The sequence below is a fragment of the Andrena cerasifolii genome, chromosome 1 (genome assembly GCF_050908995.1).
Source record: "Andrena cerasifolii isolate SP2316 chromosome 1, iyAndCera1_principal, whole genome shotgun sequence".
NCBI classification, from domain to species: domain Eukaryota; kingdom Metazoa; phylum Arthropoda; class Insecta; order Hymenoptera; family Andrenidae; genus Andrena; species Andrena cerasifolii.
In genome coordinates, this window is record NC_135118.1 from 30,685,899 (window position 1) to 30,700,913 (window position 15,015).

Sequence of the window (15,015 nt, forward strand, 5' to 3'; positions counted from 1 at the left end):
TTGGTCAAGATACTTGACTTCAAGTGCTTGAATTCCAGTAACTTGAAGCTACATTACTAAGTGAGCCTGTTATTTATTTGACTTGAAATATCCTTCCAGGCTTCTTTTATGTTTCAAGTGAAGCAGAGTTTTTCAACATTACCTACCTTGAAACCCAAATGACTAATGTTAAAGTAAAGGTACTAATTCTCTTTGTGGTTACATTGATCGCTGCCAAAAGATGGTCTGGGTTAGACTTCAAGTTATACAACTTACATAGCCCAACGAACTATAGTCTCATTAGTTGACTAATGTGAACGAGCCTTAACGTATAGACCTGGCATTAACCCAAGACCTGTCCCTAACCTGTACGTTCCGAATAGATTGAAAATATCGAGGACCCCAATGCACATCGTCGACCCAACATTCTGATTACCCGATCCCCAAATCGTCAAACACATTTAATCTCGATTTCATCCAACACTCGACCCATTAACATCCAGCATACGATCACTTTTACTGCACCGTTACGATTCCTTTTCTTCTATCGAACCAGCCCGTGGCATTCTCAGCTCGTATCTCATTTGCAAATTTCAGCACTTTCCGAAATCGAGTTTTTGGAAGAAGTAGGTCGGTACGTGACAGATGCTCAGAAAAACGGAGAATCGTGCCTGTTCTATCTGGAGTGCGCCTTTAAAGAGGTGGACAAAAATTTACGATCACCCCATTTGCAATAGTGGAGACTCATCCACGGGTAGTAAAAACCCATATTTAGCCAACAAACGCGATAAAACTCTTCTGCAGCCATGAGCAGTTGCAAATGGGTACTGCTGCACCTAGAAAACATTCTTAGAACGTCACCAAGATGATTCGCAATACGGAAGAATTTGTGATACGATCCTACTTACCGGAAGCCACCTGGCAACCATCTTGGCGAGTGTCTGGGAGAACAGTTGGTCTCACTCGATTCAAGGAAATTGTCGAAATACGCAGCTAAGCGATCAGATAAAATTTATTTTTGTCAAAATTGTATTTAAACGTTTTTTAAGATACAGTTAGAGTGATAATCGCCGAATGCTGATATTTTCGCAGTATCGACTTCCCATAGTTTATACTAGTTACAAGAATGGTGTATCATCTCAAGCTATTAACGTTTACATAACATAACATGCTAGTAGTAAAATCACGAATTACTCTGACGTTTTTGACGTTATTTCGAATTCTTTTCAAAACGAATAATAAAGCAATCGAATTATTCGAGTCACCTCCGAATTAGTACTAAACAATGATATGCATTGTTGTTAAATAAAGTGTCTTAACGCAATGGATCGCATGTAAAATAAGGTTTCAGAATGTGATATCGTACAAATATTACAGATGCTTCATGTCTCAGAAAATCATCTCTCCTTTTCTTCACACTGTGTGCACAATTCTGTTACATACTCGAAATGAATGCCATCCAATGTGGTAGGCGGTTTTCAATAAAAAGAAAAAGGAAAACGTAATTGTGTCTTATCAACAATCGTAGCTGGACCTTTTCCTTCTTCGTTCGATAGAAAATGACGGTGATAAAATACAAAGGGCGCGCAACAAATATTTGATTACGCAACAATGTTGAACAAGCAATTAACACTTAGGACATTCGAAACACTTGCCGTTTATTACGTATTTGAATAATTGTAATTACTTCGAGCGACTGATCTCGCTCATTAAATACACCCACGCAGTTTAAACCTAACTAGAAGTTAATTCATACCAACGTAAACGAGTAAAAGTGTCAACTATATAGACTCCGAATACACCAATCGTGAAGTCTGAGAAAAAGGTAGTTTCACGACAGCGTAAAAATATTTCATGCAACTTATACGATATAACACATTAATGCATTCGAAATTGCGGCCAATAAGAAGACTGCACACAGATAATGGCAGCCTTGCAAGTATTTTATTGACCTTTATTATCCAATGCATTTATCCACCGCAACTATTACAACAAAGGACTATCCAAACAGGGAGCACAAACTTCAGACATAATGTTCGTACATCTAAACAAATAAAAAACGCTTCAATTCGCACGCTTATTTGTTTGAATACGATGGACAATCATGATCAGTCGGTACGTCCAGTCTATGCGGTTAACGCTCATCGGCGTTCAGTGATTACTGTGACCGTATGAGACTGGAGGGTTTCCGCACACGGTGTACGCCACGCGTTTCAACTTTCGTGCACTAAAGGTTAAATAGTTGCAGACCTGGTCGAAATGAAAGTCCTATATCTGAACGACAACAGATACACTTGGATTTTCAACGATTATACTCCGAAGAACTTCTGAAGTATGAAATTTAAAAGAATGGTGAATATTCTATAAGTATTAAGCTTTATTTGTCCTAAACCTAATAATAACAAATATATGGAAGTCAACGAGCATCACTTTGAGCACCTACTGTAACTGACGTAAGTTGGGAGAGCATGAACAATGTTTTTCCTAATAACTCCTTAATTTTTAGGTTAGGAAAAAAAGCTTAAGAGTTTCTTACAGAAAATTCACTGCGTTCTTAAATTCTGTTACACAATGTACAGGTTCCATCTTATGTTCTCTTTGATACTATGCAATTCTTATGTAAAACACATTTTTTTAAACACGTACTTTAAGAAGTTTTTCGGGATGGACCAGTTATGTGCTATAGCTACAAGAGTTATAACGAGGTTGTAAGTTAAATCATCGAGCAGCAGCACCGACTGATGATAGTGGTTCTGAGGATTCGGGACGTTATCATCTCCTATGCTTCGTAACATGCTTAATTTAACGCTCAACCGATTTTACGACTTCACTAATTACGACTTCCTCTAGCTACTACAGTAACCTCCCGCTATGGACTCGCTTTGGCCGCTCCAGCTCCTTCACGTTTTCTCTCACTCACACCATCGACGCCTCGGAATCGTTTCCGCTACTCGTTAAGTGCTCGCCACCATCCCCGAGCCGCGAGACTATAGCGAGAGGATAATGTATACGTAAATGGTGATCGATACTCCCTTCAACCTGGAGATGCCTAGAATCAACGACTCAGCTCGCATTTCCGTCGACTCAACGGTGCTTAGTTTTCTTTTCTGTACAATCATACAATTCCTATCGTTGGGTGCAGCATTGTCACAGGGTAAGATTCCTGCAGACCGGTCAGGTTCCAGTGATATTTAACACTCCATGTATTCGAGCGTACGGCCAGGCTCTATCATTCGGGGATGCCGCTTTCTGACAACTGTTCAATTAAACATTCTCGCGAACGATTTAACTTTCAGCTTGCCAATATCCTCGTTTACGGCGACCACAGTCGATGGAGTGAAACTTACCGGTTGGATCATTAAAATAACTGAGTCTTGGGAAGTTGAGTCTTGGGAGGTCAAGTCTTGGGAGATCAAGTCTTGAGAGGTCAAGTCTTGAGAGGTCAGACTCTCTATTGAACGAGTAATAGTAGCATTCTTTTCCCAAATAATCTCTACGATGTCAGAATCGACTAAGACGGACGAGGAAGGCTGTTGGGTCATAGCTTGATAAGTAGGCGGATAGAGTGGGTGCGAAATTTGCATGTGTTCTTTCAGCTCCGATTCGTTGCAAAATGTGGAAGTGCAGTTCATACAGTTGACGATGTTCGGTTTGGGGACTTTTGGGGGAGCTGTTATCGTTCCAAGAATCATATTCCCGTGCGACACCGTAAAATGTGCCTGGAATTTTTTCAGCGTTGGATACTTTTGGCTACATACGGAGCAGGTATAATAAAGTGACTTCTCATCTAAGTTCTCCGAATCCCTTGTTTTTAGATTCGAAAACGATACCGTCTTCTCCGGAAGCGGTGCTTCTATTATCGCATCTAATGGCTCGATTACTGATGTCGGTTCGTTGCTTAACGAACTCGGATTATTCACCGACTTCGCTGAACTTTTTTCCGAATTCGAAAGTGCGATTGGCGGTATCGATGGTACCCTAACCGATTTCAATGAACTGATTACTGCATCGACAGTTTTGGTACCGCGCGCGGGGCTGTGGTCGATCTCCAAATCATCGTTAGTAAAAACCTGCTTCATGAGAGTACCGCTCACGCAGAGCGTCGAATATTCCAAGATATCATCACTAATCCCTGACCTGTTCGTGATAATGCATTTGCCTTTAAGCTTATCTTTCCCGTGAATATGAACGACGTGCGAATACACAGAAATGGCGGTTCGAAACTTCTCGCCGCAATGCGAGCACTCGTACTTCAAGAAACAAAGCTGAACATCCATAGAATGTTTAAGCACATGCGCGTTCAGCGTCTTGTACCTATCGAACTTGCGACCGCAATACTTACAGCTGTACTCCCCGCGATTGGTAAATCGCGACCTATGTTTCTTTAAAGTAGTGAGACTATTGAATACCAGCCCACACTCGGGGCATTTTGCTCCTTGTACTTGCGCTTGATTGGGGGAAGGTGAAACGGAATCATTGGGTGGCCTGGTAGAATCGGTTGGCACAGACGGAACGCTCGTTGATAGTTTGTCTATGCTATTCGATAACTGAAAATCAGCATTTACCCTTTCGCCATTTCCATTCGCCTGGTTGACCTTAGGTGAGCCGATCTCCTGATTGACGCGTTTACTCATTGCAGGAAACTGCTTGGCGATGGGTGGGGTGTAAGTTCGCTTGATAGCGACACTCGGGAACGTTTCGTAACCGTGCAAGTGTAGTACATGGGTTCGAACGTTTGCAGCGCTGGCGAATCCCTCGTGGCATATCGGGCAGTGGTGCTCATTTAAGATGTTGTTCAATCTCGAGTGTTTGATTCTGTGCACCTCCAATCGGTACACCTCCGCGAACTTCCTATGACAGACTTCACATTGGTAATCCCCTATATCGGAGTACTCCAGCAGGTGGTCCTTGAGCTTCATCTCGTTCTCGAATCTCATGCCACAGGTCAGGCACATGAGATTGCCACTTGCGTTGGCAGTCTGATCGATAGTAGTCCGACGAGTACCCTGATTCGCGTCCAATTGGACGGGCGCGTTGTACCTGTTTCTTCGATCAGCGTTGCTCGCTGTGTGGAAGTGTTTCTCGTGGCACACCATCGCAGTGTTTGTGGTCAGTACCTCGCCGCATGAACGACATTTGTAACAGTGGCTGATGTCATTTCCACTATGGTTCAAGCTGTGATGCTTGACGAGAACGGAGGCTGTCGGGCACCTTCTGTTGCATTTGCTGCACTGAAAGTCTCCTTCGTCGGAGTACTCCGTTTCGTGCGCGGACAGGTCCCTTTGGTTGGTAAAGCTCAGGCTGCAGACCTCGCAAGTGTACGCCATGATGGGCACCCGCACTGTGGTCGGGTCGGCTGATGTAACGTTATTGGCCGTCAATGCGTAGCTGTGGTCCTGGCAGGTTTGATCTTGTATGGTCCTGAGGCTGTCCTGCGCGGGACAGGTCTCGTGAAAATGGACGTGCAACTTGTGCGCGTGGAAATGGGACTCCTGATTGAATCCCTCGTTGCAGGTGTCGCAGGTGTAGGTGTACGCGTTACGCGTCCCCTCTGGATAATGCGTCAGCTTGTTGTGGTGGTGGAGCATGTACATGCCCTGAAACGATTGGCTGCAAAACGCACACGTGAAGATCTGGCCCTGGTAGTAGTACATGTTGTGCTCAATGAACCGCTCGTACGACTCGAACATCAGATTGCATACGGTGCAAACTGTGTTCACGTTGCGGGCACGTTCGTTGGGCGACCAGGAGTTGGGGTCCATGGAGCTCTGATTGGTGTGGAAGTGTCGCTCGTGGATCTGAAGATTAGTCCTCTTGATGAAGCCTTGGTTACAAAACTTGCAGAAGAATTTGTAGCCATCCTTGCACGTGGGCGTGTGAGTCGCCAGCATGTGCTGCTGCAACAGCCTCTTAGTGGTGAATGATGTACCACAGACGCTGCACAGGCTGTCGTTAGGCTTGCAGAAGGTGCGCTCGTGTATGCACAGGTTTTGAAACGATTGAAACTGTTTGCCGCAGATGGAGCAGGGGAATCTCTCTTTATCCGTGCCTGTCAGGTCGGTTTGGTAGCCTTTCACGCACGCCATTCCATTCACCAGCCTTCTGTGACTGACAACCTTTCGTGACTGTGCCGTCTTTCGTTGAGGTGTAGACGCTGAGCAACTGTCAAGACTCCTTGAATCTAGGTTCGTTTGAGAGTCCTGTTTATCCGCTGCACCTGGTATTTTCGTATTTTCGCATGTCTGCTTCGAACAGTCACTCGGCTGTTGCCCAGGCACCTCGAAATCGCGGCTAACATGCGCAGCACTGGACTTTGCAGTACCTGCTGCGTGTTTCTTCGAAGGAGAAGCAACATTCTTCTTGTCCTTCGATCGATGGCACACCTTCTGATGCTGCTGCAAGCACGACTGCAACCAAAACCGTTTGCTGCAACCTCTGCACTTGTGTTGCTTCTTGAACATGTTGCACCCTGTTTGGCTACCGATCGGCAGGTTGTCGTTCTTGGTCCGTATGACTTTGATGCAGTGGAGGGACATATGTTGCTTCACTTGCATGCGCTTCTCGAATTTCTCGTAGCACACGCAGCATTGCATCCGCCTGAAAACCGCGTGCTGACGTAAATAGTGGCTGAGTAATTTGCTGATGGTCGTGTAACGCGCGCTGCACACGCTCGATATGTACGCGACGTGAAACAGCTCCATGTGCTCACGTATGTTCTCCTTTGAAGAAAAGGACTTCTTGCAGACTTTGCATTGAAACGCCTTATGCTCATCTTCTTTGTCGCTGTCCTTCGACTCGTGCGTTATTTTTAGATTTACTTCAGGCTTCACTACAGTGTTCTTCGAGTCATTGTTCGTTTCAACCAGAGGCGCTGCTAGCTTCCTTACGGATAGGGTTCTTACACTCCTTCTGCGACCAATTTCAGAGTTTCCTTCGGCTTTTAGCGCGCTCACCTGCAGAGGAATAGTTTCAGGCTCATCAGCGGTCTTCTCAATTGTCGAGGACAGACAGCATTTCTCTATACGAACTACGCATTCTTTACAGCCGAACTTAGCCCTCATCTGTCGTTCCCAAGCCACTATATCTCTCTGATAACTTTGGGTGATTTTCCTTGACCTCCTCTGGAGATGAGAAGAGCCATGGTCATGCTCGAAGGATGACCGTGTAGAATCAGTTCTCGGCCGCCTAAGATTGTAAGACGTGTTGTGCGTCGTGGCGGGGGCGCAAACGTCCTCGGTTTCAGATTTTACCTTAGTGTTTAGCAACGACATCATCAGCTTCGTATCCACGTGGATTTGAACGAATGGTCGTTTGCTGGTGGGAGATTGATTGGGAGTAGGCGCAGCTGTGGCTGAGCTGTCGGTAGCCTTTGCCGTTGTTGCCGTGTCACAAGATAATGCATTTTTATGACTACGAAGTGTTAGGCCCTGATTAGTCGCTACACCACTCCGCTGAGGACTAACGCACCCTTGTTTCTGGTCTTTCTCGTTCTGCTTACCAAACAGCGAAAGAAACTCTGTAAGGGTAGTTTGTCTCATTTTCTTCACGGATGTGCTGCTTGGGCTGTCCATCAACTTCTCTGGCGTTTGTTCACGCGTAGTTGTACAAACGTCTGCTACGGGACTCTTAGTGGTTTGGGTTATATCCGTGTTGGGCTGTGTATTGTCAACGACGATTTTAGGGTGCAGTATTACGTCGTCGTGGAAGTGGAACAGATGTTGCTGCAGATATGTCTTCCCCCCGAAGTCTCGTTTGCAGAAGTTACAATAATATCTACTTCCTTTATTCGATTGCTGACTACGTGCACACAATTCTTTGTGTTTTAATAACGAGGAAGTCGAAGAATATACTGAGCCGCATAGGTCACAGCTGCATTTATCAAATTTGATGAGCGAAGCCTGGTGACGTCTCAACGTTCGTTGTGTGCGAAAGGTTATCCAGCACACGTCACATTGGTGTACGGAGACTGGTGGTCTCCTTTTCCGTTGGTAGTCTTTAGCACCCAGCCCCATCCGCGCGTGCGGTCTATGCTTCTTCGGGGGATGCGAATTCTCACCCCTCGTGTTTCTCGGCGACGAGCGTTTACGCTTTTTTCTATCGGGATTCGATCTGGTAGTTTCTGGATCTGCATGATGTTTGACTGGTATGCTTTCATTCTCTTTATTGTTCAAATTATTCGAAAGTTGATCTTCAAGTGGTGGTGATCTACGTTGATCCGCTGACGAAGGACCGTCGATGTCCGGATCCAATGGTTCTTCTTTAATCTTTATTCCATTTTGGGGCCGCTGAAAAAATATACAAACCTTATTTAAGATCCCATCATCCTCCTCAGCACCGCAGAGCTGTTAAACAAGCTGAATGTAATGGGTTAAATCCAACTATGAGTTAAGGCTGTTTGGGTCTTACTGACGAGACGCTATAAAAGCAATGACACTCCATTTTGTGACGATGTTCGCGGTATAGGGTAGCGTATAGAGCAGAGGTGTACAAAGAGCCGAATTGGTAGCCGGAGAACTCTGCGATTCTGGGCGCCGAATCAAAGCTGAGCACGGCGCAGTTACGTTGCTAACCACCGCATACGACCCGTACCATGCACACTACTGCAGTTCCCTCTGCCCATGTTATGGTTAGCAACGTAACAGCGCCGCATTCGGCTCTGACCAGGCGCCCAGAATCGCAAAGAGGTCTCCGGCTCCATGTGGCTCTTTATGCACTTCTGTTCTACAAACTAATATTGATTTGCCCAATCTGTATCAAATTATCAATTCAAGCCAGTATCCACGCGATCCGACTTTTGGTGTAATTCAGAATGAATGACGCCTAAAACGTCTCAGAATCTGAGCTATGTACTGGGCCATTGGATTTGGTGTCATCTTAGGGTCGGTATGTATCACAGTATACAGTTGTGACCAGTTGATAGGTTAGAAACAGGGCACAGAAGCTCTACATCACGCTGAAGTAGCAGCCCGCACCTCTATTGAGATTATAAGGGTCATTTTGCAGTATTTTATGAAAGGGTATCCTTTTCTCAGAATCAAAATTAGGGTTTAGTTTCAGAATTCTATTTTCTGTAGTATTTTGGGGTTCATAAATCATTCGATTATGTGTTTGGAAGAGTTTGACTTCATGATACGTGTATAAGTCAAAGGATAGCTCGACAAATTAGAAAAGAACCCCGAAGACAGCGATTGAGCGTAGTGAGGTGAATGGGGGGGGGGGGGGGGGATAGAAAAACCGAGTCCGCTCGATACCGCCCAAAACGATATTATCTTAGCCAATTCTACGCTTATACTTATGAATTTATATCTCGAAAACTATTTATTGTATTGAGTTCATTCTTTTCCTGTGTTATAACGGAAGAATAAATTTTTAAAAAGTCTGAAAATTGTAAACAAATTCTTATTTTGCAAATTTGTACTCTAAATAATACCTTCAAAAATCCCCCTAAAATAAGGTCGTATTTTCTGAAGTTCTTTTTGTGTAAGATAAGAGTACATAATACCCACATATTTTAGCAGTGTATTCTACATGTTTTACAAATTTTCTACAACTTCAATATTAAATTTCTTGAAAATATTTAAAATAGAAGGCTAATATTTTACAGAATTCGTTTTAGACATTAATATTAAACGACACAAATTTATTGAAAAACAAAAAAGAGGAAGGTACCAGGATTCGAACTGGGATAGTAGTGCTGTCATGAAAAGAATCCGCACCTCGGGACGTGGAGCGAGCTCTTTTTAAGATGGGTAGTCTATACTGAATTCTACTTAAGAGTAGACTCGTTCCGCGCAACGATGACTCTGAGGAGGTTGTTGATTGGTAGGAAACCGGCAGAGAAAGCTGCTGCAGATCGGTTTCAAAACGGTGGGGGCATAGGTCTACGCTTATATGGAACGGTATATAGCCGGGTTGCCTTTACTCTCTACCGCAGCGAATATGTAAGAGGGACTGAGAATGAGTGAAGGCGCGCGATAACGACAAGCCATAAATTACGGCCGGCACTGCCGCGGCGTCGTCTATTAGAAAAACACGCAATAGGTCTCTCTGGCACCTTTCACTCGCCGCAGCCACTAAAAAAGAAAAACGCGGATTTTTCGAGACCACGCTGTATGTTGTAAAAGTACTGAAGGAGAAGTCAAGCGTCGGAGGGCGCATGATGGAAGAAAAGACTGAGGCATCGTTCTCCCACTCCAAGGTGCGTTTCTAACTTATCACACTATCTCTAAAAGAGGTGAAAATGTTCTCAAAACAGGACGTGAAATGTTCGATAATATTGAGTTATTAATGACAGCTGTTGGGGTTAGCTTGCAGGACCAGGTAAGTTTTGAGGTTAGCTTAGGGTGGGATAGCGAATGGCCGACGTGGATAGGTTAAGCGGCTGCTCAGCATGGAAGATATCCGGATGAATCTCGGTCATGCCATCCCATCGATTAATATTCTTTTTTCTTACAGTATAAATATCGTCTATGCTAGCCAATAAGAGCTATATTTAGAGGTTTCGCCGATTTAAACACGAATAACAATATCGCACTGGTATCTTTGACAGATTATGAGTATGGACAAGATATATCGAATGAATTAGACAAGAAAGCAGCGTTACCGGGTAATATCTTACCGTGTGGGGTGGTATATGTGTGCGTGCCAGGGGCAGTGGAGGGGGGAACACGCCACGCATGCGCGTGATGACGCCGTGACATCAAACCAATCAACGCCAAGATGAGAGACAATGGGAAACGAACCGGCGCTAGTGCCAAGGCAAGCTAGCCAAGCCAAGTGAGGCCACGGCCAACCAGATAACCCATTCTTGGCGACGCTGGTCTGGGTTAGGTCGTCTCTCATTTTCGCGGTGATTGGTTTGACGTCACGGCGTCATCGCGCGCATGGCGTATTCCCCCTCCACTACCCCCGGCACACACATATACCGCCTCACACCGTAAGATATTTCTTGGTAACGCTGCAAGAAAGTGATAAATATAATGTAACGCAACATGGAGAATAGAAATATACCAGAACAATATCATTAATTATTCGAACAAACTAAATAATACCAAGAAAACTAACACCCTTCGCTCATTTTACCTAAACATTTATCGTGAACAACGCTGAGAAAACATAGCCTAAAGATAAGGACCTTACTGACCTTGGGTATACCAACGCAGGTGTCGATTATTGCAAACAAGGGACAGAACAAGTAGTGAATGCCTGATACCGCTGCTTTTACCACATCAGACACATAGAAACAAAATCAACCATGGTAGGGCGTGATTCGACCAGAGAAGGGATTAAAGAGCAACTGGATATTTAAATGATACAATACTACCCAAGTGTAGCATGGCAGAGTCGCCAGTTTTACCACATAGCGATACTATCCCTGTTGGTATGCGGCGACCATGAGAATAAGAACTGGATGGCTGGGAAAAAGAACTATACGTGGTGTGGCTGCTTCCGGACATAAATGCACGGTGCAAAAGGCGCCTTATAGCAAGCGATCGCTGTGCAATAACTTCAGCCAACACGATTCATTGCTGGCCACTGTACAGGGAGTGAATTTGAAAGAGGGAGATAGTGAGCGCCCCAGAACTGGGGTGCTCAACTGTCCTCTTAGTGGACATGGGCACTCCTGACCGTCCGAGGCCGATTGAGTTCGATAACGGAGTGGGAAGCAACTGGAATATTGAGAGTGGAGCGTTTGTGTGTGTTTGTAATACAGAGTTGTAACGGATGCAGAATCTCTAGATTAACACGGTACCCTACCACGAACCCGTTTACAGAGAAGTGGGAGTTTGTTGCCCGCGGGCGTGTCTGTTGAGCATGCTTAGCTAGCACGCTCAACGAATCCGATGTGCTCAGCGTCCCGATGACTCGGTCCGAGCGACCACATACCCACCCTGCAGCGGCATTCCTGGGATAACTGCCTACTGTAGGGAGACGGTGTCGTCAACGGAGAGCTATATATATATACTGTAAAAATGGCCGCGTAGTCTATATATATATATATATATATATATATATATATATATATATATATATATATATGTATATATATGTATATATATGTATGTATGTATATATAGACCAGGGTTGTACAACTGGTGGCTCGCGAGCCACCGGGGGCACCTCCGCGTTGCTGCTACGCTGAACGGCCCCCCTCCATACCTCCCAGAGTCTGACGATCGCAGTCAAAAAGAGAAGGAAAGAAGGAGGAATCCACTGCGATCGTCAGAGTCTGGTCGGTATGGAAGGGGGCCGTTCAGCGTGGCAGTAAGGCGCAGGTGCCCCCGGTGGCTCGCGAGCCACCAGTTGGGCAACCCTGATATACACTATAGTCTGATTTTCGAGACACTACGCCGCACGCAATCCGTAGCGTACCATTGGTTCCTCCTTAACCACGCTCCGTCCGAGAGACCCGCCTCAGGTCTCAACTCTTGAAAATCAGACTATAATACAACTTGTGCACACCATTCGAGAAGTCCCCCTCTACTACCCCCTACTACGCCACTGAGCTCCCTACGCGGCCATTTTCTGGCTACTTCTGGCAATGCAGCCCTGGAGAGGGTGCACCTTCTCAGGTGTCTTCTAACCAGAGGAAGGTGTTCCTCACCTAGGCCATATGGTTAGAAGACACCTAAGAATGAGTCTTCTCCAACATGAATGTGTGGTCAGCTGAAACGAATCATGGGACACAGTGTGTCAGTATACAAAAGAGTTGCAGTTCACACATGTGTTAATATTTTCCCATTGAACCGTCACCACAAACCTCTGCCCTTGGGCGTGGCTTACGTGACTTTATCAACTGAGAAACTTGGAACGGCAAGGATGAACCGTTACCACCGTAGCATGTAACTGTTATATCGGTGCAGCAAATTAAATAAAGTATGTCACACTAAATGTGGTTGAATTGTGCATACACCAGACAATAATAACAGAAATACATCCAAATTCTAATTCTGTGCCACACGTTGTAATATATATTACGAAGTTCCACAATTCGTTGCTCTAGATTTATCTCTGTACTCCAATAGCCCTCAAAAAATAATAAAAATAAAATTTAGTGACGACGCCAGCAAAAACATGAGTTTATGTAATGAAAATATAAAATTAAGTATCATATTCTAATAATAGAGTTCGTATAGTGAAACATTATAGCTACTAAAAGTATCAAATTTGTTGAACGTATACAGCAGCGCTTTAAATTGTTTTAGCTCCAGGAATCCATACTACAGTAAATTTTGAACAGTGATTGTATGTTATGCAAAATTTAATGTACTTTATGCAAATGTAGTAAACCAAAAAATCCATAGTGATGTTTCCCTATTTTCTAGCAAGTTGGTCAGAAAATTTGCTGCATTTTATTATCAAAGCAAATAAAATGTAACATGCGAACAATATTGCCACGTAATATAAAAAAACATACACGAACCGAAGCTATTGTTCATTGGAATAGCCTTATTTTGCACCCGTTATACATTAAAAGGTACTCACGTTCAATTTCTCGTAGAACGTCACATCGGTGAGGACGGCGTCAACTGCACGTTCATATACGACAACACGAGCCATGTTCTCCTTGAGAAATAATGTTCTTGATTAGTTAGCTCAATTATATCTGTTCGAAGAAAACTCATTCATCACAGAATAATGAATTTTTCAGATTTGAAAAATTTTCTTGGAGGAATACTTAGTCTGCACTTAAATTACTTTCATTGATTCATGAAATAAGATTGCATAAAAAATAACACGTTCTAGATCCAATTATATGTAATCCTGTGCAAAAATGTATGATGCATAGAGTATCAACTACCTTCTACTCAAATCAAGAGGTAGAAAACAACAGGGAAGTAGGTTAGTGTAGAATAAGTATCCTCCCGAATTCTCCGTAACAGCGAGCAATTTATGCTTTGTTCAGACAAATGCAGAGCGCGACTTTAGCATAAAACAGATTTCACAAATACGTACTACGCTGTATGACCCACCACTCAATCTTGCAGCCCACTCCACTGCGCTCTGAGAAATCAAAATGGCGTACACTCGTATTGCCGCGAAGCTTCGATCTTTGACTATGTTCAGGCGGTTCTCGAAGGTTCCATGCCGGCCGACTGTGACCTTGACAGACAGCACCTCTCAACGCGGGAGATTTAAATATGATAATTTAATTTCAATTATCTATTTGTGCAACTTTGTTACGTACGTCCTAATAAGCGTATATATTTCAACAAACATGAGAGATTTGATATATTGCATAACAAATTCGACTATAAAGTAGAAATTATTAATCCCTAGATCGGCGACCGGTAGTTAACATTTTTGAGGTGCCCTGCCTCATTTGGGTAATAAATTGTTTGCAATGGGAAATTTGTTAGTGCAATGTCTGAGATCTGTTATTCGTACTTGAACGGTTTCTGAAATGTATATTGGGTAATTATTATGAGCTGCTCAATTATGCAGAGAGTGAATTTGGAACTTTGCCACAGCTGTTCCGTAAATAAATAATTATGTAATATGTATTACCTTTACGCGGTGGTTGTTGTAAATGTATATTTGGTTTTATTGAATGGGAGATAAGATATTTTATGTGACCTTGGACACATTGCTTATCCTTGCTAATTTTAACGTTCATTAGACAAAGAAAGTACGTTACATCACGTGCCAATGTAGCTACTGACCATGCGCTGTTCCTATGCGCTGTTGCTATGCGCTAACTTCAGACCGTGCGGCATGCCCCCTTCCTTTTAGCAGCAAACAGAGGTTGTAGTTAAACGCGTCAACAGATTTATCATTGACGATAATAAGTAATTCAAGGAATCTATTTCGATAGTTGTGAAAAATGTATACAGTAGAATCAATTCGTATTTTTTTTTTTCGTTATTATAACTATACATATGCACGCTAGGAGACACTATTCAAGCAATACCGTTGCACGTGGCAACGTTGAACCGGGTACTGGTGTGGCCCAACAACATTTCATTGCTTCTACGGAGGTTGTAGAAATCCTATTGGCTGCTATAAATAAATCCATTCTCCGTCACAAGATGCTGC

The 15,015-nt window shown here is 43.7% G+C and overlaps 1 protein-coding gene across 4 annotated transcripts in view; it reads right to left on the bottom strand.

Annotated features, from left to right (window-relative positions):
* The window catches only part of LOC143375522 (uncharacterized), a 464,206-nt gene extending 450,124 nt beyond the window's left edge, over window positions 1-14,082 (bottom strand). The window contains exons 1-4 of one of the 4 annotated variants that reach the window (XM_076824745.1): window positions 13,936-14,082; window positions 13,465-13,585; window positions 3,406-8,264; window positions 974-3,375 (exon numbers count right to left, since the gene is read on the bottom strand). In XM_076824745.1, coding sequence (XP_076680860.1) covers window positions 3,240-3,375; window positions 3,406-8,264; window positions 13,465-13,539 — 5,070 coding nt within the window. In that variant the 5' untranslated portion in view covers window positions 13,540-13,585; window positions 13,936-14,082 and the 3' untranslated portion in view covers window positions 974-3,239. Of the gene's footprint in view, window positions 1-815; window positions 8,265-13,464; window positions 13,586-13,780; window positions 13,902-13,935 lie in introns of those variants that run through there. The other 3 variants (XR_013086925.1, XM_076824726.1, XM_076824735.1) reach the window with 3 other exon arrangements.
* Window positions 14,083-15,015: the final 933 nt, after the last annotated feature.